Source organism: Notolepis coatsorum (genome assembly GCF_963971535.1).
Source record: "Notolepis coatsorum genome assembly, chromosome: 18".
NCBI classification, from domain to species: domain Eukaryota; kingdom Metazoa; phylum Chordata; class Actinopteri; order Aulopiformes; family Paralepididae; genus Notolepis; species Notolepis coatsorum.
In genome coordinates, this window is record NC_140182.1 from 81,100,371 (window position 1) to 81,126,035 (window position 25,665).

The following is a 25,665-nucleotide window of genomic DNA, read 5'->3' on the forward strand; positions in this document are numbered from 1 at the left end:
TCCTAACGTATACCGGTATATATGTCATGTCATTCTGTTGTGTAGATGTGATGTTATTGTGTGTGTGTAGGTGTGTGTGTGTTTGAACGAGATGCAAAATACTTTGAAAATAGACAAATCGTTCCCCCTTAATACTTTTAAGGACTATCTCAGAGTTGTTTACACACACCTGCATCAGTCACCCAGCCTTTTAACTGTAATGTGTCTGTTCTGCTTCATGTATTACATACCATGTCATTTTATTTGGTTGTTTGTTTTAATGTGTTTTAATTATTTCCTTTACCTCTGTGATGGCATTGTCCAACTAACACCTCTCCCGAAGGCTACTGTAACCGTTCTGCTTCCATTCATTGTGCTAAGCTAGGCTAACATGCAGCCAGATAGCTTTCTACTGAACGCACAGAGAGGAAACTGGTATCTATCTTTTTGTCTCTCTCTGGAGAAGACGATAGGCTAATTTCCCAAAATGTTGGCATGTTCTTATAAATAAAGGTTAAATAAAAGTGTGTTTGTGTTGACTAGATCCTGCTCCGGCTCAGTAAACTGTGCTACCCCAGTAAGAAGAGTCGTGTCCAGCAGCAGAGGCTCCTGAAGAACATGGGAGCTCACACCGTGGTGCTGGACCTGCTCCAGATCCCCTTCGAGACGGTGAGCGAGCGGACACATGACCACAGTACATGACCTCATTTCCCCTCATGTTACTGTGAAATCTTTTTAGAAGACGATAACATTCTTGTCTGACCGGCTGTCTCTCTCTCTCTCTGTCTGCATCCCCACAGAGCGATGAGAAGATGAATGAGATCATGACCCTGGCCCACAACTTTCTGCAGAACTTCTGCAGAGGGAATGCCCAGAACCAGATTCTGCTCCACAAGCACCTTAACCTTTTCCTCACTCCTGGGGTAAATGTTCTGCTTCTGTTCTGACCTAACCTTGCTGGACCTTTTCTGCGTTAACCCTTTCAGGTGTGGTTGTGTTGACCATTACAAAGCGTTTGGGTGTTTTGGGGGAAAAATTCCCCAGAATTGTATCTCCGAATTTTCTAACTGGTGCCTCTGCTGTGTGCGCCTGGCCTGTTTAGTTTATTTTATTTATTTAGCACATTATTTAAAAAAAAAACAGTACTAGGAGGGAACGAAGCCCGAAGGGCTTGTACAAAGTTTCACTCCCATCGTTGTCCATAAACAATATGGACGAATTACATGTAAACATGGACTACAAAATAAACTATAAAACAGGATCAGAGACATAAGGCAGACACTAATGCGAAAACATGGAACATTTACATGAGTCGGTAACAAGAACAATTATTATTATTATTATTTTTTGTACAAGAGGGCAAAGACAGAGGAGAATAGCATATTAACTGTATATAATGAGGAAAAGGAAACAAGCAGTCATACTAACAGAAGATGTAACACTGATGACACAGGAGTAACTTAATGTGACAGTGATTTATGATGAAATTAAATGAGATTTTAATTGTTTTTTGAATATGGATAAGGAGGTTGTTGACCTCAATGTTTAATTTATAGTGTTCCAGAGTTTATGGCCTGTAAAGCTAATGTTGAATTGATGGCTAGTTGTCCGACAGAAAGGTAAGTGGAGTTTATTGCTATGGTTTGTTGGATATGAGTGAAATTCTGATGAAAATATGAAGAAACGATGGAAGGTATCAGGAAGATCTTGCCTATTGTTAATGAACTTGAATATGAATGAGCATGTTTGAAGGGTATTAAGTTTGTCAATTGATAGTAGTGAATATTTGCGGAACAGAGGTGCAGATGGTTCATATCTGGTAGAGTGGGAAATCATCCATCATTCTGGATTATGACTAATTTGTTGAGATATGATGGATATGTTGCAGCCCAGACTATATTACAGTAGTTAAGGTAAGGAAATAAAAAGCGATCTGTCTGAGAGAAAGAGTCCTGTGTTCGTTGTGTTTCCTAGGATCACCCTGGGTGGCAAGTGGCAACCCATCTGGACATCAGTCTGCCATCTCTATGGATGTTGTTATGCCCTGTTATCTCTCCTTACTTGTTATACCTTTCTATGATTTCCCTTGTATTGTTTATTATCATTATAATACGCCGAAGGACAGCGGTATAATGTGTCAGGGATGTTATGGGTTTACCCCGGCCGCTGCTGCCACGGCAGATCTTCTGCGTAAACACGTTACCTCCAATAGCTTTCATGCAAATATTTTCAAATTTGCTGTGCACATTCATGACCCCTGTAGGATGAACTCTATTGATTTTGGTGACCCAATGACCTTTCCAGCAGCACCACCATTAACACATCCAGTGCCATTCACAGATAAACCCGTTTCTGGCGCCCGACGGTTGAGTGCCATTCACGGATAAACCCGTTTCTGGATCGTTATTTCTTTTATTCGCTATTTCCATTGATAATTCATCGGGCAGGCTGTCCTGAATGGGTCTGAGATTGCAAACATCCAATACCGTCGCCTAACGCCTTGCGGCCGCTATTGCACTCCAGTGATATGGACCCTATGCAATTTGCATACAGGACAAACAGGTCCACTGACAACGCGGTCTCCCAAGTACTGCACAGCACCCTCTCTCACCTTGACCGCCAGAAGGGGGGCTATGTGAGACTGTTGTTCATTGACTACAGCTCAGCGTTCAACACCATAGTCCCCACCAGACTGGTGGACAAGCTGATCGAGCTGGGTATGAGCTCCGCTCTGAGCGCCTGGGTACTGGACTTTCTGAGTGAAAGACCCCAGGCGGTCAGGGTGGGGGGTCAGACCTCCAACACCATCACCCTGAGCATCGGGTCCCCCCAAGGCTGTGTTCTGAGCCCCCTGCTGTACTCACTCTACACACACGATTGTGTGGCCAAGTTCAGCTCCAACTCCATAGTGAAGTTTGCAGACGACACGGTGGTGGTGGGGCTGATCTCGGACAACGACGAGAAGGCCTACCGGGAGGAGGTTGAGGTACTGGAACACTGGTGCCATGACAACAGCCTGCTCCTGAACATTGGTAAAACCAAGGAGCTGATCGTGGATTATAGGAGAGGACAGCAGGAGACACACACACCACTGAGGATAAACGGGGCTACCGTGGACAGGGTGAGCAGCTTTAAGTACCTGGGGGTCCACATCTCAGAGGATCTGACATGGTCAACACACATAGACTCAGTTGTAAAAAAGGCGAAGCAGCGCCTCTACCACCTGAGACAGTTAAGGAAGTTCAGAGTATCTGGGAAGATACTCCAGTCCTTCTACTCCGGAGCTGTAGAGAGCATCTTGACTGGAAACATCACTGCCTGGTATGGAAACAGCACGGCACAGGACAAGAAGGCCCTACAGAGAGTGGTGCGCTCAGCCGAGCGTACCACGGGTATTGCACTACCTCCCCTGCAGGTTCTATACAACAAGAGGTGCAAATCCAGAGCCTGCAGGATAATGAAAGACCCCCACCACCCCAACAACAGCCTGTTCCAGCTGCTGAGGTCAGGCAGACGCCTGCGAACCCCAGCTACTAGGACAGAGAGGCTTCGGCTCAGCTTCTTCCCCCAGGCCATCAGAGCCTTGAACACTGAGTGCGACAGAACACTGAACTCTCCACACACAAGCACACATTAGCACACACACGACACGCACGCTGTACACGCTCGCACACTAGCAGCCACTTTAACATGAGCAAGCACACACTCATGCTGCACACGCCCACACTTATGGCCACAAAGGAAAGGTCACTTTAGAAATAGCATAGCAACAGTAACAGTGTATTGCACTACCAAAGGACCTAGCATGTCCTCCATGCTCTGTAAATAACTTATGTACAAATACCGATATGCCCTACTATGTTACCTGTTTATTGCACAATGTTGTTTTATTGGATTCTATTATATGTTGTACTACTGTATTGCACATCGTTGCGGGCAAGACCACCCGCATTTCATTGTACACTTGTATGCCGTGACAAATAAAACTCTTGACTTGACTTGACTTTGAAACGATGTGGCTTGGTGTCTGGGCCGAGCTGTGGCGTGCGGGCGGGATCTAACTACTCGGGCAAGGCAAGCGCTTATAACGGATGCATCGACGAGGTTCACGTTCATGTTCAATGCTGGATTACGTTGGAAACACGATCGCGATCAGTACTTGGAATGGCGATCAGATAATTGGAATATTCTTTTTGCAGTACATCATAGACAAGGTAAGGGCTATTATGTTATCAATCTTGCGTTGATCCGATAATTCCTTCCCCGCGATCGGAGCGTGTGTCTGTAATGTACTGTGTAACGTATTCCATTGGTGACGATCGAAGCATAGAAACCCCCGCCACCTGTTCATGCATGCATGATGTAACATAATACCGATAATCTAGCGTTGATTTCAGATTGGTTGTCGATCCAAGCGAGGAATGGCACGATTCCTAATGAAATGCAATAAAACGTTGTTTTTAGCGGCGTTTCCTGGGATTACACAGAATTACTCTAAAACTATACTCATATTCACCACGGTATAAAACGGGAATGTATTGATGAAAAAATTATCAGATTTGTGCATCTTGACCAGAAGAAACTCAATGACAATCGACTATATTATTAGATCCATAGCTATAATATTTAATATAGTTTTAGCACTGCAAACAGCGGTATGTATCCCCATTCATTAAGCGCAGGCCCACACGGCCCACAGCGACCTCTCGTGACTGGCACTGGATGTGTTAAACCAAACGTTCCATATTCAAATCTTCTGATCTGATTTCCACCAATTTTACTAATATGCTCTGAGTCATCTCTCCTCATGATGGCGCTATTCTCATAAAATTAATACGATTGACTACTCAACTACTCGGATTAGGGGCAGAATTAGGGCCGTTAACACATTCTCTGCCACGCAGTTTGCCCATCTTATACCACTCTCTGCCAGTGCTGTAAGCCTATGGAGTCGCTCACCTTCTTTGCAGGGCTATAACTTTTTAAATATTATAGCTAGGGATGCTCGATATTGGCTTTTTTACCGATACCGATATACCGATATTGTCCAACTCTTAATTTCCGATACCGATATCAACCGATACCGATATATGCAGGGCTTCCCCCCCCCAAAAATGGAATAATTTCAGGTAATTAACATTACATATCTCTTGTTGTGGAATTAACACATTATGCATACTTTTGACAATAAATCAAATCAGAATTTGTTCTTACTTGCTTTCCTGGGTAAATAAAGGTTATAGAAATGTAAACAAAATAAATAAAAAAAATTGAAAACCGATACCGATATTTTCCGATATCACATTTTAATGCCGATATCGGCCGATAATATCGGACATCCCTAATTATAGCTATATCGACATTACTATGGCCCATTCAACATCGGGTATCTATTGTTCCGGATGTGGGAACGTTATATTTTTCCATTCATACATTGTCGTGTTAGTACCGTCGTGAATATAAGTGTGTTTTTAGAGTGTAGAGCAGTATCCATTATGCTCGGTATCCATTATGCTCCATCATGCGTGAAGGAAAGGGGGGGGGGGGGGGGGGTTGTTTATGATTCCTTGATTGCCAGTAACGGCTTTCTTTAGTACGACATCATACGTTGATCAGATGGATTGCAATGAAATAAATGGACAATCGAGCTGGAATTAACGTTAGATTCCTCTTACCTGTGGCCGATGAGTAAGGGTATCTTGAAAAGCGTTCCAGTCATAAGCTGCTGCAAAGTGAAAGGAGTTTCGGCCGAAGGTGGTCTTGGAGCTTGGGATGTTTAATTTGATGAGTTCGCTTGATCTTGTGCCGTAAGTGCTATGAGAACGGTGGAGAAGGGGGGAAAGATAAGGTGGGGTCTTGCCCAGGATTGTCTTGTAAATGGAGTGGAACCAATGTTGGAGTCGGCGGGTGTGGAGGGAGGGCCAGTCAACCAGTTTGTAAAGGTCACAGTGATGTGTATTAAAGGGTGCATTGGTGGCAAAGCGGATGGCAGAATCACCATAGTCCAGGATGGGCAAGACAGTCATCTTTACAAGGGTGAGTTTTGCGGAGCGTGTGAAGGAAGCTTTATTACAGAAGAGAAATGCCAGTCTGGCTTTCACTTTAGACTGAATACTGTTAATGTGAACGGAGAAAGAAAGGGAAGAGTCCAGCCAAAGCCCTAGATATTTGTAGGACTTGACTAACTCCAGTTCGGTGTCATCAGCGCAAAGGATCTTGGGGGGGGCTGGGGGTTTTCTTTTTGCGATCGAATAAAATGCATTTGTTTTTTTTAGTGTTAAGCCTAAGGTGTAGGTTATGAAAGGACTGCTCGATGGAAGTGAGACTGTCTTGAAGAGTGGAGGCCGCGGAGGCTGTGTCTTTGCCCATTTCCGCATCGAACAGCCTGCAAACTACCTGGCGTTCTATCGCCATGCTCTTAAGACGAACTCTAACCTTAACCAACTTCGAAAGAGTGCCTAAGCTTAACTGTCGAAAGAACTTGCCGTCACGCTCTAAGACAAACTCTAACCTTAACCAACTTCGAAAGAGTGCCTAAGCTTAACCAGTGTAGAAACAGGCGTCGGCCAATCAGAGAGCGTCTTGCCAGAAATGCGGCTACGGAAAAAAATAACACGCACCTACCCCCCACAGTCGGTCTGGGAGAGTGGAGGCTATCACGTGCTTCCTCCGACACACGTGTAGCCAATCAACCGCTTCTTTTCACCTGGCAGCGCGGACTCTCACTGAGAGGGTGTAACGTGTGGAAGGATCACACTACCCCCTTTAGATCTTTTTCCTCGCTGAGCAGGCGCCCCGACCGAACTGTAGGAGTCGCTGTTTACGACCAGGACCCACCCACCAGCTTTCCCACCCCTAACACTGCCAATTGTGTTAGTATGAACGACCAGCCAAGCTGGTAGCAATGCCGAGAGCTGGGCTCGAACCCAGCGTCTCCTGCATTGGTGGCGAGCGCCTTGCCCACTACACCACCTAGCCGCCATGTTAACTGCTTTTTAACAGGCTTTGAAATGTCTGCTTCATCCAAAGTGGCTCAAAGCTCATTTATGAGATATTATAATATTATTATGCTTCCATTTAATCGTGAGGATCACAGCCAGGAAGCTATGATACTGCGCCAATGGCAACAATAGGGCATCAAAGGGTAGTCTTGGGTGTGGCAGAGAGAAGAGGAAGGGGTAGCGATCTTAAGAAAACATGTTTGGACATCCGCACGCCAATATCCTTGAGCTAAATCCTTATTTGACACACTTGTTAAAATTGTCATCTACTCCCTATGACACCAGAGCTGCTCACCATATCTCACTAGATGTTCCCTGTGTTAACACTTGCTTTGGTCAAACCTCCTTCCAATTCTCTGCTTCCAGCAGTTGGAATGAGATGCAAAACACTTTGAAAATTGACAAATTGATCCCCCCCATTGACTATTGCAACTGTCACCCAGCCTTTTCATTTGACTGTTCTGCTTCATGTATTACATACCTTGTAATTTTATTTGGTTGTTTGTTTGATGTGTATTTTTATTATTTCGCTTAATCATCTGTATCATCTGTCTCTTACCTCTGTGATGTATGTATCGTCTGTTTCTTACCTCTGTGATGTATGAATAAAAACACACAGTCCACATGCTGAGAGGAATGCAAAGATATTGTCTTTCATTAACACTTTCAGCGCCAGCCGTTTTATCCATCTCTACCGCTAGTATGGCCAGCTTAAAATAGTCGTTTCCGCTGTGTTTCACTGTTTGCAAAGCTGTGTGTGTGTTCTGTATTATAGCTGTGGAGACAATGGTGTGGCTCCTTTGACAGACACTACTTGTAGTGCAACATGTAAAACATAGTTTGTTTCTACACACTGTAGTTTGTAGTTTATTACACGCTAAACATTACACATTTCCAAGATAATCCAGTCTTTTTTCATAGATCGCGAGATAAAACGTGGTTATTGAGTTTATTAGGATCCCCATTAGCTGTTGCACGACAACAACTAGTCTTCCTGGGGTCCACACAAAACATAAAACATTACATTCAACAAGACTTTTACAGAACAGTAAATAAATAGAATGAAAACTGATTTCCGAAGTCCATTTTCCTTCAAGCATTGACTTTCATATTTTCCATCATATACCACTTATTTTCTGATTTTCATTTAATTGGAATGATAATAATAATAATGATAATAAAATAAGAGTAAAGTACTTATATCTGCATTTACAGATGCCAGCCTTATGTGTTATGTGCAATAAGCCTGAATCGTTCTGGTTGATTCCCTGAACCCCCAAAAATCATCAAGGGGGTGGGGGGGGGGGGGGGGGGTGTTTTAACTCAAAACTGTGATCGTGTTTGCCGAGCATGTTTTACGTCCGGTAAAACAGAACTGTGATCGATAGAAAAACACGTTTCAGGTTCGGTAAAATAGACATAGAATATACGCAGAAGGTATTCCAAAAAGAATAATTCCAAGTGATCGCATCGCCATCGCGATTACCAGTGTATATGTCTATACACGTTTCGATGGTAAAATACGCGTAGGCAACGGAATTTCGAGGCGATCAATGTGAATCTCTGTTCAAGCAGGAGGAGGAGCCCATACCAAAAAAAATTTAAGGAAGACGTGTATCCACGCCAATGCAATTCCAGATCAGACACAGACGATACTGCCACATGGTGATATTCGATCGGCATTGCAATTCCAACATATGCAAACGACCCAGGGATGGCTAGAATGACCCGGATGATGATTTAGAACGGGGATCAGAGGAAAAAGATCAAAGGATCTAAAAACGTAATTTTACATGTTTGGTGCTCAACCGCTGGCAAGCAAACGCGTAATATTACGTGATTGGTGCAGAAAGTGTTACAACACGTGTGCTATCAAAACAAACTGTGCCCAAAGTGAATAAAGACAGACGTTTCACATCATCAGTGCTACGTTTAATCCTAAACCCGTCTTTCTACCCAGCTGCTGGAAGCGGAGACCATGCGTTACATCTTCATGAACAACTACCATCTCTGTAACGAGATCAGTGACCGGGTGGTCCACCATTTTGTCCACTGCATCGAGACTCACGGGAGACACGTCCAGTACCTGAGGTTCCTGCAAACCATTGTGAAAGCCGACGGCAAGTACGTCAAGAAGTGTCAGGACAAAGTCATGACTGAGGTGAGAATATCTGCATGATGTTTCACTGTGTAGAATGCATTAACTTGAAACTTGTGTAAACAACCAAGCAGCCAACCTGCTCATCGGGAGCAATTAGGGGTTAAGTGTCTCGCTCAAGGACACTTTGACACACTGACTGGGAGGAGTGGAAATCGAAGCAGGAACCTTCCGATTACCAGACGACTGCTTTACCTCCTGATCCACTGTCGCCCCTAGGATTGACCTGGGATCTTGACCTAGGATCAAGGCATTTTCTCGCCTGCTTTTTGGTCTACTCATCTCTTTTACGAGGACAAACTCTAATCACTACAAACTAAGAATTTGGATAGTCGACTGGTAGTCAACTACCCCCCTGAATGCAAATTTTTTAATTTTTTAATTTGTATCATTCCATTTGGGCTGTGGGGGTGCTTAATGTCTGAAGGAGTCAACTGAAGGCTTCTTGTCCTCTGCGAAAGCATGCAATTGGTCCACTGATGGATACATCTTGTTATTTGTCTAGTCTAGTATGTTCATTAGATGGGTGAAATCCTCTTTCAGTGCCTTCAGTGTTTTCTTAGGCAGTTAGCCTCGCTGGCAGTGGTATGCGCGCCATTATCATTAGCCACGCTTCTAGGCCTCTTTTGCTTTTGGAAAGAATGATACAAAAATATATATATATAATCTTTAAAAAAAATAAAAAATGTGCATTCGAAGAGGTCGACTACGGCTCCTTTTGATCGATTAGTCGACTATTCCTCTAATCGGGGTCAGCCCTACTACAAACGCAATGACTCTGAATGATCACCGTTTTCCATGGCTCATTACCTTCTTTTCGCCAGCAGTGACTTCCAGGATGATCCCAAATCATGAGGCGTGTAGCGTTCTCCCAATGGATTAATCACACACTCTGACCCATGTGATAATCAAACATGAACCCAATAACTACCATATACCCATAAGCATATATGGGAGATTGTGGAATGGTGTCTGAAACGGTGATTTCTGTAAAAGCATAAACCCAGCAAGGCCCATTTTGGAATCGAATTTTACTGATTAGTGTAAACCAGGGGTCGGCAAGCTTTAAGATATGCGGCAGGTGCCGTTTTAAAATGTTCTTGATAATCAGTGGTGCTATATCAACTTTAAGGTTAACATTAGGTTTAATTATGACACCACATCAAAAATCTAAATCTCCCAACGGATCTGTCATTTTATTACATTACATAGACCAACGTGCATAGCATCAGTTTTAAAAAAATGCTTCTCTCATAATTATATATGAGCGCTATACAAGAATGCTGCCATCCTTACAAAATGCTTGCTTCTCATACCTGGAAACAGCAGGTTGGATGGATTCAGCCATGTCTGCCTCATCCTTGAAAGTTTGATCATGTTTGGCCTCAAAATAGCGTTTAGCACACAATGTTCAGCAAATGTTCAAGACATAAAGTCCACACAGCACGGTCCTTCTGAAACACAAAACCCCACTCTTCTGTCCACAAGGGCTGGAATGCCTCAACCTAAAGGCTAAAGTTACTGTAGTTTTCTTAGCTAGCAGCCTGTCATCATCTACTGAGCCTCTCCTTTACTTTAGTTTTCTTAGCTAGCAGCCTGTCATCATCTACTGAGCCTCTCCTATTTTTAGTTTTCTTAGCTAGCAGGCTTGCCATCGTCTACCGAGCCTCTCCTTTACTTTAGTTTTCTTAGCTAGCAGGCTTGCCATCGTCTACCGAGCCTCTCCTTTACTTTAGTTTTCTTAGCTAGCAGGCTTGCCATCGTCTACCGAGCCTCTCCTTTACTTTAGTTTTCTATGTAGACCATGACCTCCCGGGAGATGAGAGGACCAAAACCATGCTAGGAAAAGCACACAACGCCATTATAAATCCACTGTGGGAAGTCTTTCTACCATCCATTATGTGGACTGTCCCTAGGTCTTAACATTCCATATTATGTGACATTCCCCCGGGTATGCTGTTTCTGTATGTTGCCCAGCTGGTGAACGGAGGTGAGGACGTGCTGGTGTTCTACAACGACCGCTCCTCTTTCCCGCTGCTGGTGCAGATGATGGGATGTGAGCGTGAGCGGACAGATGAGGGCGGAGCCCTAGCCTACCACAACACCCTGGTGGAGCTTCTGGCCGCCTGCACTGAGGGCAAGAACGTCTACACACAGCTGAAATGTAACTCCTTGCTCCCCCTGGACGACATCGTCAAGGTCATCAACGATGTCCACTGTATCCCAGAGGTAAACGTTGGATGATTATAGATGTATACCATATAGAACTGCAGTGTATCACTGCGAGACCTCTAGGATGGCGGTTATCTTAAGTATTCTATTGTCTGTCCTCCAGGTGAAGATGGCCTATGTGAACTTTGTGAATCATTGCTACGTGGACACAGAGGTGGAAATGAAGGAGATCTACACGTCCAGCCACATCTGGAAGCTCTTCGACAACTTCCTGGTGGACATGGCCAGCGTAAGACACTATTAGATTTTGCGTTAGAATGAGGAAACTATAAAAGAAGGAATGGTCATCGCGTCAGAATACCAGTGTTCTATGCTCTGCTTGGTGCCAGACTTTGGTGCCAGTTCTATCGAAGCCTCTATTAAAATGTGAAAGATACCAGCTATCTGAGTAAATAAATACACATCAACCAATACATCAAACGTTAGCTAGTTAACGGTGCAACAAATTGCTGATGAGTCTGACATCCGAGGTAATAACCTGTTTAAATGACGGGTCATAAACCAGCCGATGGTTGATCCCATTCAACTCAATGTCGGCCGAACTGAAAGTTTCCACACTTGGCACCAATGTGTGTTCACGCGCTACAAAGTGACGTGGTGACCCTTCCTTCTTTAAAGTTTCCTTGCGTTAGAATTTGTCCAAATTCACTTTATGTGATTTACATGTTTGTAATATAGGTCTCCCTTATTAGATCCTTTCACATACTGCATGTGTGTATATAGAAACATGGAAACAACAACAGAAGAGAAGCCTGAGCTTTTCTTCCTCTTCCCCGTTTGCTCTTCAGGTGTGTAACACAACCACCGACCGTAACCATGCCGATGTGGCCCTGGAGAGGTATGCCACGGAAACGGTGATGGCCATCGTCAAGGGCTTCTTCAGCTCCCAGTTCTCCGTCAACAACTCCTGCCTGCAGGTACAGTGCTGCACTTCTGACAGGCCAATGAGGTGTTCCTATTTGGAATTAATCATTTGTGGCGGCACATCGAAGCAGTAAAAGGTTGTCAAAAGACTTTGGAGTGGTGACACTTGACAGCAGGCAAACTATCTCACCACATCTTCATGATTGCTTCATGTTAGACGGTTGTACCCGCAACAAATGCTATGGTTGTACCTGCAGCAGGTGTTCCAGACAGTTGTACCCACAGCAGGTGTTGCAGACAGATGTACCTACAGCAGGTGTTGCAGACAGTTGTACATACAGCAGGTGTTCCAGACAGTTGTACCTACAGCAGGTGTTCCAGACAGATGTACCCACAGCAGGTGTTGCAGAGAGTTGTACCCACAGCAGGTGCTCCAGACAGTTGTACCCACAGCAGGTGTTGCAGACAGTTGTACATACAGCAGGTGTTCCAGACAGTTGTACCCACAGCAGGTGTTCCAGACAGTTGTACCCACAGCAGGTGTTCCAGACAGATGTACCCACAGCAGGTGTTGCAGACAGTTGTACCCACAGCAGGTGCTCCAGACAGTTGTACCCACAGCAGGTGTTGCAGACAGTTGTACCCACAGCAGGTGCTCCAGACAGTTGTACCCACAGCAGGTGTTCCAGACAGTTGTACCTACAGCAGGTGTTCCAGACAGTTGTACCCACAGCAGGTGTTGCAGACAGTTGTACCCACAGCAGGTGTTCCAGACAGTTGTACCCACAGCAGGTGTTCCAGACAGTTGTACCCACAGCAGGTGTTGCAGACAGTTGTACCCACAGCAGGTGTTGCAGACAGTTGTACCCACAGCAGGTGCCCCAGACAGTTGTACCCGCAGCAGGTGCCCCAGACAGTTGTACCAACAGCAGGTGTTGCAGACAGTTGTACCCGCAGCAGGTGCTCCAGACAGCGGCTTGAACTCATGTCTCCCAGGGACAATACTGAAGTTCTCCCAGTTGACTTACCAGACTGATTCCCATCTACACCCTTGTACCTAACCACCAGTTCCTCTTCTCCCTCTCGCAGGCCAACCAGCCCATCTTCATACAACTGCTGCAGTCTGCCTTCAGGATCTACAACTGCACCTGGATCAACTCCGCTCAGAAGGCCAACATTGAGAGCTGTATCAAAACACTGGCAGATGTGGGTGAGTGTTGCTATTACCTACCTCTCCGTCCGACCTAGGGGCTCGACCGTGGAGCGGACTTGAGTCGGTGGAGATAGACGGCTACGGCCGGAGGCCAAAACCATTAAAAAAAATTAATTGTGATGGTGCTGACATTTGTGAAGCGTGTGGGTGACTCCTGAGCCCACAGAACATGTCCAGTACATCTACTAACATTATGAACAAAACACGAGTGTTAAAAACCTCCTCTCCTCTCTCTAGCCAAGGCCAGAGCCATAGCCATCCCTGTGGACCTGGACAGCCAGGTCAACACTCTGTCCATGAAGGTCCACAGCTACATGGTGCAGCGGGCAGCCAAGGACTGGAGGATCTCTGCTCGGACCAGGCCCCGCAGGGAGCCCCTGGGAGTGCCCGACTACAAGAACATCATTGAGAAGCTACAGGTGGGCAGGACCTTACCTTTATTTACAATTATTAAAATACATGTTAGATTCAGATTAGATTAAATAAAATTTATTGTCATTGTATTGTCACAAGTACAGTACAACGGAAATAAGTTTGGCATCCAACCAGAGTGAAAATGTAACAGTAAAGTGCAACAGTAATATACAATGTAGGTGATTAAACTGGGTATAAGATATATAAATTAGTACTACTGAGTGTAGTTCTAATCAGATGGATGTACAGAGTTGTATTATATAGATAGAGACAGTATGACTGACTACTACTGGCCAGCAGCATAACTAGTAACAGTAGGATATAGTACAGATATAGATACAACAAGATATGGATATAGTTACAACAAGTCATGCATCCTAAAATGATCAAGGATGGCACAGGAAGGTCACAGATGTATTTCCATTGTGGTCCTTGATCTCAACAGCACATCGTATTTACATAAACATTATCATCAGCCTACAGTATATTGCTAAAAGTAAAATACAACATTGTTAATAAAATATGTACAAAATGTACAGATCTCATACACTAAAGCAGGACGTCTTCCTCCACTATCAGTCTCCTGAGTTTACTCCGGGACATTTTCTAATTAACGTTCACCTTGAAACTATACAGGTTCAAGCCCTGTTTGACGGTCAAAGGCAACTCGTTCCACTCCTTTGCTCCCGTGTGAGCAAATCCCATCTTTGCCACTTATAGGTTACAGTACATCAGACTTTTCTGTCTGGTAGGATAGTCATGGTTGGGGCTTTATGCTTATGGCTACATTCTGTAGTACTTTCATTTACAATAAAGTGTTGTTGTTTTTAGAGCAGAACAATTAATTTAAAATAATGTTATTGAAATTGCAATATGGCGTAGTGCAATATCCAATTTGCAAGAGGCTGTGATATTTGATAAAGGCAGAGTGTGTTGTGGTGGTGCAGAGATGCCCACGACTTACAAATCATATTCTACACCCCTGCAAAAATCACAATTTTAATAAACGTTTCACTGAAAATGAAAATGACACAAAAAATGCCATTCCCTCTAATATTGTGGATCGTACTGAAATTGCAATATCTTGTCAAACGAGTTTCAATATGATTTTTTTCCCATAATTGTTCAGTCCTAGTGGTTTTGAGTGTTTGTTTATTTTGTGTGTGTAAATTATATTTGTGTGCGTGCATGTTTGCGTGTGTGTGTGTGTGTGTGTGTGTGTGTGTGTGTGTGTGTGTGTGTGTGTGTGTGTGTGTGTGTGTGTGTGTGTGTGTGTGTGTGTGTGTGTGTGTGTGTGTGTGTGTGTGTGTGTGTGCGTGTGTGTGTGCCTGTGTTCAGGGGGTGGTGGCGTGTCTGGAGGAACAGTTCAGTCCCAAGGTCCAGGCAGAGTTCTCTGTTCTGGTGGATGTCCTGCACAGCCCTGAGCTGCTGTTCCCAGAAGAGGCTCGGCTGCGCTGTGAGCGCGGCGCCTTCATGTCCAAGTAGGCAGCTCCATACTTTTGACACATTCTGGGACAGAATGAGGGAGTGACGCATCTCCTTCTTGAGTGCATCAGGGAGACTAAATGGACTTTATATAGCAGCTTTTATCCAAAACGCTTCACAACTCATGCCTCACCCATTCACCCGTTCACTCACACATTCACACACCGTGACACAGCCATGCCAGGTGCCCACCTGCTCACCGGGAGCAGTTGGTGGTTAAGTGCCTTGCTCAAGGACACTTCGACACGCTGCCCGGGAGAACCCCGAATTCAGATGACCTTCTGAATACCGGACACTCTTCATCCTGAGCCACTGTCGCCCCCAAATACTTTCAGGGTGGGGTGCTCTCTTCTTATAGGCTCAGGTGGAGTCATCGTCAGTGGGGTGGGGCGACAGTGGCTCGGGAGGTAGAGCAGTCATCCGGTAATCCGGAGGTTTCCGGTTCGATTCCCGCTCCTCCCAGGCAGCGTGTCGAAGTGTCCTTGAGCAAGACACTTAACCCCCTAACTACTCTCGATGAGCAGGTTGGCACCTTGCGTGGTCGCCTCCGCTGTCGGTGTGTGAATGTGTGAGTGAATGGGTGAAAATGTGAGGAGCAAATTGTAAAGCACTTTGGATAAAAGCTGCTATATAAATGCACCATTTACCATTTGGGTGGGAGTCACTCAGAGCTGGGGGGCTTTCTGAAAGAGAAGGTTAAAGCTGCAGTAGGCAACTTCGGAGAAATGTGTGAGTTTACCTGCCCAGCAGAAATGGAGACTTTTCTAGCCCAATGCACTCACAGCAAAGGTGTTTACCACAGACTCCCAGAGGCACCAGCAGCTTGGAGCTGAATAAAAAAAATAAATAAAAAAAACAGCCTCTGGTTTTTCACATTTTCTTTTGATGAGTAACGTGATGGTGGTGTTTGTTTTCCATTGCAATCCCACTGGACAGTGTTAACACATTGGACGCCAGACCCGAGATAAGTCAGGTTAATTCGCCATCGCTTGAGCGCCAAACCCGAGAAAAAGGGTTTTGGTCGTTATTTCTTTTATTCGCTATTTCCATTCATAATCCATCGATGGAGCCTGATGTTAACATTGGGAATGGGTCTGAGATCGCAAATGTCCAATACCGCCACCTAACGCCTTGCGGCCGGTATTGCACATCCTTCTAATCTCTCTGGCTCAGTCTGTAGGTCGATCTAAAAAGTCCGGTCCGGGTTTTCCTAGTCTGGCAGTAGTAACGTTTATAACACATGGCTTGGGGAGAATCAAGCACCGCCGATTCATGTTCTTTGGTGGATTATGTTGGCAACACGATCGACATCAATACTTGGAATGGCGATCAGTTAATTGGAATATTCTTTTTGCAGTACATCCTAGTCAAGGTAAGGGCTATATGGTATCAAGCATGCGTTCATTGTGATCCTGTAGTGTTACTGTAACGTTACTCCACAACATATGCCGTTGGTGACGATCGAAGCATAGAAACCATAGATTTCAGATTGATTGTTGATCCAGGCAAGGAATGGCATGGTTTCTAGTGAAATGCACTAAACGCTGCTTAGCGGCGTTTCCTGGGATTACACAGAATTACTCTAAAACTATACTCATATTCACCATGGTATAAAACGGGAATGTATGGATGAAAAGATTATTTCTTTTTCACAAATTGAACGATAGATACTTGATGTCAAATGGGCAATAGTTTTATATCCATAGCTATCATATTTAATATAGTTTTAGCCCTGCAAACACCGGCATGTATCTCCATTGATTAAAGCGCTGGCACATTACGGCCCACAGCGACCTCTGGCGCTGAATGTGTTAAGATTCAGCCTGATTTTAACAATCTGATGTGTTTGCCTTGTTCCTGGGGACACATTGGAAAACTAACACTACCATCACGTTCCTTGTCACACAATGTGCAAATCCACCTGCTGATCAGATGACCGTACATATATTTCTATATTCAGATGAAATTGTATTGCCTATATTTATGGCTTTCTACTATTACCATGCCTGTACCTCCCCTCCCCCATGCTGCTATGATGCCCGCATTTCCCCAAGGAGGTCAATAAAGGAATATTTTATCTTATCTTATTATTATTTTATTTTATTGTATCTTTTTTAATTCAGCTTAAAGCTGGGAGTCTGTGGAAAACCTTTTGTTGCTTGGTGCATGGGCTTTAAAAGTGACTCAGAGCTATTTCTGCTGGGCAGGTAAACTCGTTAAATCCGACTGCAGCTTTAAGAGAAGCGAGTGTGAGGCTATTGGAATCGGTTCAGGAGCTCTGTCCAAGGAAAAGACACAATTGGAAGCCTTCCTCGGGAGCGATAAACATAAATTACATATATCAGCTTTCAAGTTTCATGAGCTGGGAGAACTTTGCCTAAAGTATTTTTGTATCGCCTTGTATGAGAGAGAGCAGGGAAGACACAGGAAAGGAGTTTCTGGAGGGATGTAATCGTATGCCAACAGGGTTACATGTGGTTCCAGATACAGGAGTGTCTTGAGGCAGTCAAGTTTCAAGTTGGTTTATTATTTGTCACAATAAAATACAGAATACTTTAAGATGAAATGCTTGTTTCTGTATGAGCCCCTGAGAGTGTGCTTCATACAGTAAAAAAAAAGTAATTAAGAAGTAGGTAAAAAGTAAGTAAAGGAATGTTCAATATACATATATACAATACAGAGTAAAATGGGTAACAGTGAGGTACAATGCAGAAATGAGGTACACAACTTAGGTGCAAATGAGGTATGAATGTAGTGCCAATCTCTTTAATAATAGATACATATAATTTAGTGTTAAAGTGTCTAAAGTGAGTAAAGTGGGTGTTAAGGTGAGTGTTTGTTTAAAGTGAGTGTGTACATGTGGAGGTGTGTGCCGTGAGTGTAGATCAGGGGTAGGCAACCCTAGGCACGCGTGCCCGCATAGGCACGCGGGGGCATTTTCATTGGCACAGGGGGCAGCATAAAAAATAAAAAAAAGTATATATATATATTTTTTTGTTTGCTTTGAAATATTATAGTGAAATATTTTGCACTGTTGTCGCATTTATCTTGTTGAAATCCTCCCACAGGTTCTTTTTTGTAAGTCGAGTATATCAATGAGGCTTTTCTCTGTAGCTCAGATGTTTTGTTTGAAGGCTTGCCAAACAAAGAGACAATCAAATCAAGGATAAAAGATATCCCCATGTCAGCTTGAAGTGTCGAGCGATGCATCAACGAAATGTCAGAAAATATCAGAGAACAGCAAACAGCTGGATTAAAAGATGCTCCGGTGTGCAGCTTAAAGTGACCAACTACAGCCCCCAGATAACGGAGCTCAGTCAAGCAAAACTGTTTGTCTGCATTGCACCCCCGCCCCAACTCAGATTTAGGGTTGATACAACCATCATAATAATATTGTTAATAATAACAATAACAATAATGATGTAAAAATTATCATTAACACTTTGAGTGCCACGCCGGGTTTTCCTTTTTACCCCCTTGATGCCACCATCCACTTCAATGTTAACGTTAATATCGCCTAATCTATGTTTTAAATTATGGCTATGTGTCTAATCTGCCCGTCGCTTATCAAAGACTATTTTCCAGTCAGTGCTGTCAAGGCAGATTGGTTTTTTATCGCGTCATTTCCGTTTCAGAGCATTTAGAAAAGCACCCGTTTTGAGATAAAAAACAGCCCATTCTGGACCATTCTATGAAAATCGTCTTTTATTGGAATATTCCACAACGTTGATATTCGTCTGCCTTTTTATGAATCGTTTTCAAATAAACGCTAGATGATCAATATTATACGTGCACGCAAGCACATTCGGGCCGCGCACGGATAATCGCTGCGTTGATTTCCTCTTGGACTTTTACAGTGAAACCGAAAGAGCCCATTTCACAAAACAGCTTATAACTTCATCAAAATTAGTCTGATTATCCTAACACTGATAACATAGATTCCTTACCTGACATCAGATGGTATCCAACTGGTATATTCCAATTCCTGATCACCATTCGAAAAAATCGATAAGTGTATAGATCCAACGCGATACAGTAGAACTCCATGATCAGCGTGGCTCAGAGGTTCCAGAATGAACTGTGGTAACCCCGGCTGGATCAGTGGACTGGAAAATGTGGAGTACCGGATTTTTTTCCCCATCCATTTTCATTGAGTCCATTCCAAAATCCCTTATGTCATCTGGGAGACGATAGGGGGCGCTTTTTTCCACATATGATCGCCGGCGGTGCTCGTGTATACTCGGGTACTGTAGGCTCGCGTGATGCAATATGATTTCAGATCGCTAAAAAAAAAAAATCCGAGAAATCTCGTGAGTGGCTTTCAACCACATAAAAATAAACCCGAGATATCTCGTGTGTGGCAGTCAAAGTGTTAAAAATACCTGATTATTAGAAAAACAAATTACGATGCATGGAATATTGTTGATATGGCACACTAGTTACAACTATATTTCAAACAGGCACTTCATGTCAAAAAGGTTGTTGACCCCTGGTGTAGATGATGGGTTGTTACATATTGTCATTCAGATAGTCTGACCTGAAGATCCATTTTAAAGGTGCACTATGCAGGTTTCGGAGGAGGGGGATTCGTTTGCAGAGCCTGCGCGGTGATTGATTGAATGAAAATTGTATTAACAGATTGCAGAATGGGTACAATACAGTATGGCTCAATACACATTGTTAAGGGTATGCAGACCAGAGAAAGACTTTAGTCTTGTTTACATCAGGGTCCCCCATTTTCAATTCATAATGAATTGTAAGTAAGGGTGCAATTAGCACCATGCAATCCATTATTTGTGGATCTAGCCCATAGTATCTACAGATATGTAAAAAGGATTATATGCAGGTATGTAGAGAAATCATAGAGTTATATGCAGGTATATCGAATGATTAAATGCAGGTATATTCAGACCGATATGTGTGTGTATATATATATATGTAGTAAATATAAATTTATAAAAAAATATGATGATGATTGACCATGTGTCTGTTTTTTAGATTGATCAAACACACCAAGAAGCTGATGGACAAAGAGGAGAAGCTGTGCATCAAGATCCTGCAGACGCTGAGAGAAATGCTCCAGAAACAGGAAGGCTTTGAGGAACCTGTGAGTACTGGGTTCAGAGCAGGAGGAACCTGTGAGTACTGGGTTCAGAGCAGCAGGAACCTGGGAGTACTGGGTTCAGAGCAGCAGGAACCTGGGAGTACTGGGTTCAGAGCAGCAGGAACCTGTGAGTACTGGGTTCAGAGCAGGAGGAACCTGTGAGTACTGGGTTCAGAGCAGCAGGAACCTGCGAGTACTGGGTTCAGAGCAGGAGGAACCTGTGAGTACTGGGTTCAGAGCAGCAGGAACCTGTGAGTACTGGGTTCAGAGCAGCAGGAACCTGTGAGTACTGGGTTCAGAGCAGCAGGAACCTGTGAGTACTGAGTTCAGAGCAGCAGGAACCTGTGAGTACTGGGTTCAGAGCAGCAGGAACCTGTGAGTACTGGGTTCAGAGCAGCAGGAACCTGTGAGTACTGGGTTCAGAGCAGCAGGAACCTGGGAGTACTGGGTTCAGAGCAGCAGGAACCTGGGAGTACTGGGTTCAGAGCAGGAGGAACCTGTGAGTACTGGGTTCAGAGCAGCAGGAACCTGTGAGTACTGGGTTCAGAGCAGCAGGAACCTGTGAGTACTGGGTTCAGAGCAGCAGGAACCTGGGAGTACTGGGTTCAGAGCAGGAGGAACCTGTGAGTACTGGGTTCAGAGCAGCAGGAACCTGTGAGTACTGGGTTCAGAGCAGCAGGAACCTGGGAGTACTGGGTTCAGAGCAGCAGGAACCTGTGAGTACTGGGTTCAGAGCAGCAGGAACCTGTGAGTACTGGGTTCAGAGCAGCAGGAACCTGTGAGTACTGGGTTCAGAGCAGCAGGAACCTGTGAGTACTGGGTTCAGAGCAGCAGGAACCTGAGAGTACTGGGTTCAGAGCAGGAGGAACCTGTGAGTACTGGGTTCAGAGCAGCAGGAACCTGTGAGTACTGGGTTCAGAGCAGCAGGAACCTGGGAGTACTGGGTTCAGAGCAGCAGGAACCTGTGAGTACTGGGTTCAGAGCAGCAGGAACCTGTGAGTACTGGGTTCAGAGCAGCAGGAACCTGTGAGTACTGGGTTCAGAGCAGCAGGAACCTGTGAGTACTGGGTTCAGAGCAGGAGGAACCTGGGAGTACTGGGTTCAGAGCAGCAGGAACCTGGGAGTACTGGGTTCAGAGCAGCAGCAACCTGTGAGTACTGGGTTCAGAGCAGCAGGAACCTGGGAGTACTGGGTTCAGAGCAGCAGGAACCTGGGAGTACTGGGTTCAGAGCAGTAGGAACCTGGGAGTACTGGGTTCAGAGCAGCAGGAACCTGGGAGTACTGGGTTCAGAGCAGTAGGAACCTGGGAGTACTGGGTTCAGAGCAGTAGGAACCCGTCACTGACGTGGCGTTTTGAAGTCCCATCAATATATTGTTGCTGGTGTATATCTCTAGAAAGATGACCTGATTGATGAGCGTGTGTTGTTGAAATTCAAGTTGCTTTTAGGACCATCTTATCAAGCTGAAGAGAAAACACATGGTAGTTATCAAAACTGGAGTTACAAGGTATCCATGTGATGATCTTCGCTTCTTTTGGTTTCACAATTATAAGATAACATACGGTATTCCTTTATTGATCCCCTTGCCTTGGGGACATTTGGGCAGCAGGGGGGAGCGGAGGTGAGGTATGGGCAATAGTAGAAAGACATACATATAGGCAATAAAATTGGACCTGAATATAAAGATATTAATATAAACCGTGTGAACAAAGGTGCAGATGATGGTCCGTATGCCATAGCGAGAAGAATTTAAATGATCGAAGCAGTGTTTTCTGAGAGCTGTTTGGTGCATTTGTTTTGCCCCCCCCCCCCCCCCCCCCCATCCGTGTGCTGTCCTCAGATCAGTGGTGCCACAGTCTCGCTCCCTCCCGAGGACTGTGAGAGCTGCGCTCAGACTCGCCTTCATCAGTATGCGACGGGCTCCTCCGTGTTACATAAGACTGGGAGGCACTTGAGGACACACTCACACTGAGAGGGAGAATAGTATGGAGGAAGAGCGAGGAGGAGGAGGAGGGGGGGGGTTGGGCCCAAACGCTGAACAAACAAATCAATACTGCAGCGAGCGGGAGGTGCAGGAGCCCGGCTGCTTGCACAAGTTGGAGTGGGCTGTAATTAACACTGATTCAGTGTCCTCTGATGACATCACTGGTGGATGTAATTCAAACATAACTTAATTAACTTAAAGGTGCCTGAAAAGCACCGGTTTATTTTTCCCATAATCTCACCCGAGGCTCTAAACTGTTTTGCACACATTCATTTAGTTTGACAGTTTTTTTTGTGAGTTTTATTGTGAGTTAATGAGTTTGAATATGGCCACCAGTGATGTCATCAGAGGACACAGAGTCCTCGTGTTTTTGTTAATTACAGCTCAATGCAATTATGTTGATCTCTTAATTTTTTTCATCTACATCATTTCACTGAGCCGTAATTAACACACAACACAGGGATTCAGTGTCCTCTGCTCAGATGACATCACTGGTGGCCATATTCAAACTCATTAACTTTCAAAACTTTCAATGCAAAACAGTTTGAGCCTCGGGATATGTGCGTGAGATGACGTGGGAAATAAATCTGCATTGTTTTTCCAGTGAAGTGCCCCTCGACTGTTTGTAGCCGAGTTTCTTGTTGTAAATGTAATCGTCCTTCAGAAGGTCAGAAGAGGTGATGGTGTTTATTTTGGCTGAGGAGATCTGCTGTCGTGTCCCCTTGACTTCTGCCATACTTTTATTAACACGGTCAAAGATCTGAGCGCACGCTCCTGTATCCTCGATGCAACAAGTGCGTCGATATCAACCGGTGCCACGGACACACGGGCACGTACGTACGTACGTGTACTTTCTAGCTCCGTCTGTACCCCGCGTCTTTGTACACACCGGGGGGGGGGGCGTATATTCCCACCGCCCTCGAGCGTCAACAGTTGTTTGAAACCACAACGAAAGATTTAAAAGTAAAAGAAATATGAAATAAATAAATAACTACACCCAAAAAAAGAAAAAAGAAAGAACGTCTGAGGAAGCCAGAGAGCGCTCTGGCGTGGCGTGTGAGATGTCAGTCTGTTTACTGTAGGTGTTTGCTATAGAATGTGCTGCTGGAGCATTGTGTTCTGGGCCCTTCTTTTGTCATATCCCTGTCGCCCTGAGCGTGGAGCTCCAGTCCCACTGAGAGAGAGTTAGGGAGAGAGAGAAATGGAGAGAGAGAGACAGACAGAGAGAGGAGGGATGAGAGGAGAGAGAAATGGAGAGGGAGGGGGAGAGAGGAGAGGGAGGGAGGGAGGGAGGGAGGGAGAGAGAGAGAGAACAGGCAGCAGAGGTTGGTGGCTCCCCCAGGGCACAGTGAGTGGGAGGAGGAGATCGAGTGAGAGGGAGGGAGGGAGGGAGGGAGAGGGGGAGGGAGGGAGTGAGCCATGTGAGGAGCCATGTGAGCGCAGGGAGAAACGCGGGCAGCGGCTGCAGGGTGAGGGATTGGAGACACGGCGTCTGCTCAGTCCATGAGGAGACGGGGCAGGGGGTGCGTTTACGTAACAGCCTGCAGTGGCTGAGCTGCCGTCACGCGGACCATCACGTTCTGCCTCCCTCCTCTCTCTCTCCCTCCCTCCTGTCTCTCTCTCGCACGCTCAGTCTCCTGACTGCCTCCCTCCTTTCTCTTTCTTCGTCTCTCACACTCTCTCGCCTCTCTCCTGACTCCCTCCCTCCCTCCTCTCTCTCCTGACTCCCTCCCTCCCTCCCTCCTCTCTCTCCTGACTCCCTCCCTCCCTCCTCTCTCTCCTGACTGCCTCTCTCCCTTCTCTCTCTCTCCTGATTGCCTCTCTTTCTCTCTCATGACTGCCTCTCTCTTTCTCTCTTTCACTCTCTACTGACTGCTTCCCTCCCTTCTCTCTATATCCTGACTGCCTCTCTCTCTCTCTCTCCTGACTGCCTCTCTCTTTCTCTCTCCTGACTGCCTCTCTCTCTCTCTCTCCTGACTGCCTCTCTCTTTCTCTCTCCTGACTGCCTCTCTCTCTCTCTCTCCTGACTGCCTCTCTCTTTCTCTCTCCTGACTGCCTCTCTCTCTCTCTCTCCTGACTGCCTCTCTCTTTCTCTCTCCTGACTGCCTCTCTCTCTCTCTCTCCTGACTGCCTCTCTCTCTCTCTCTCTCTCCTGACTGCCTCTCTCTTTCTCTCTCCTGACTGCCTCTCTCTCTCTCTCTCCTGACTGCCTCTCTCTCTCTCTCTCTCCTGACTGCCTCTCTCTCTCTCTCTCTCTCTCCTGACTGCCTCTCTCTCATCTTTCTCCTGACTGCCTCTCTTTTTCTCTCTCTCTTTCATGCTTTGTTTTACTCCATCACATGTTGTCTATCTGCCTCAGTTATTCTCTCTCTCTCTCCTTTCTCTCACAAACACACACACACACACATTTTTCTCTCTTTCTCTCCCTCTGTCTCTCCTCTCTCTCTTGCTCCCCTCCCCTAGCTCTGTCCTTTCTCTCTGTTTGTCTCCCACTCTCTTTCTCTTGTTCTCTCTCTTGTTGTCTACCCCCCCCCCTCTCTCTCTCTCTGTTCTCTGTGCCAGGGTTGTGTCAGGGGCGCTGGTTGAGATAGTGAGGTGAATCTGCAGCAGTGTTGTTGTTGTTGTTGTCTGCCTCCGCGGCTGCACTGCACTGTCTGGTGGTGAGGATTAAGGACACGTGTGTAAGTAAATGTTCGGATCTCCACTCCCTGTGTCTGGGGAGACGGAGGCGGAGGCTTCTGGCTTTTAGGAATAACCCCTGGATGTGATGAGTCATGCAAGTCAGTTGAATAACAGATTTATTCAAAACAATGATAAAACAATGTTCCACTGCAGGGGGAAGGAAAAACATTTGTTTGTTTTTTTCAGTTGCAGAAGTGAAAAAATAAACAATAGATAAAAACACACTATGGAGGAGAAAGAGGGAAGAGAAAGCCACTGCTCTCAGTCACATTGTGGGACGTATTCTGTAAGACCGGAAGTTCTCTTCCACACAATGGAAGCTGATGGAGAGGGAAGCTAGAATATCAGCTCTTCTTTCAGTGGAGACGGACAGTTTTGTGGGGGGTTAATGTTCCACGCTTCCTCGTGCAAACATGCACCACTGCATGCAATGTATGGTGGCCTGTTTGTGTGTGTGTGTGTATATATAAACACGCCTGATTATTGACAAAGGATTGAAAAGGCCTGTTATGTAATATCACTAGCACACACACACACACACACACACACA

At 45.2% G+C, this 25,665-nt stretch overlaps 1 protein-coding gene across 2 annotated transcripts in view; it reads left to right on the forward strand.

The window, feature by feature from the left end:
- Window positions 1-25,665, forward strand: part of itpr2 (inositol 1,4,5-trisphosphate receptor, type 2) — a 286,031-nt gene that overhangs the window by 143,071 nt on the left and 117,295 nt on the right. For both annotated transcript variants that reach the window (XM_084334286.1, XM_084334287.1), the window contains exons 28-37: window positions 523-648; window positions 780-902; window positions 8,941-9,141; window positions 11,116-11,367; window positions 11,474-11,599; window positions 12,159-12,287; window positions 13,324-13,444; window positions 13,685-13,866; window positions 15,200-15,342; window positions 20,345-20,453. In XM_084334286.1, coding sequence (XP_084190412.1) covers window positions 523-648; window positions 780-902; window positions 8,941-9,141; window positions 11,116-11,367; window positions 11,474-11,599; window positions 12,159-12,287; window positions 13,324-13,444; window positions 13,685-13,866; window positions 15,200-15,342; window positions 20,345-20,453 — 1,512 coding nt within the window. The remainder of the gene's footprint in view (window positions 1-522; window positions 649-779; window positions 903-8,940; window positions 9,142-11,115; window positions 11,368-11,473; window positions 11,600-12,158; window positions 12,288-13,323; window positions 13,445-13,684; window positions 13,867-15,199; window positions 15,343-20,344; window positions 20,454-25,665) is intronic.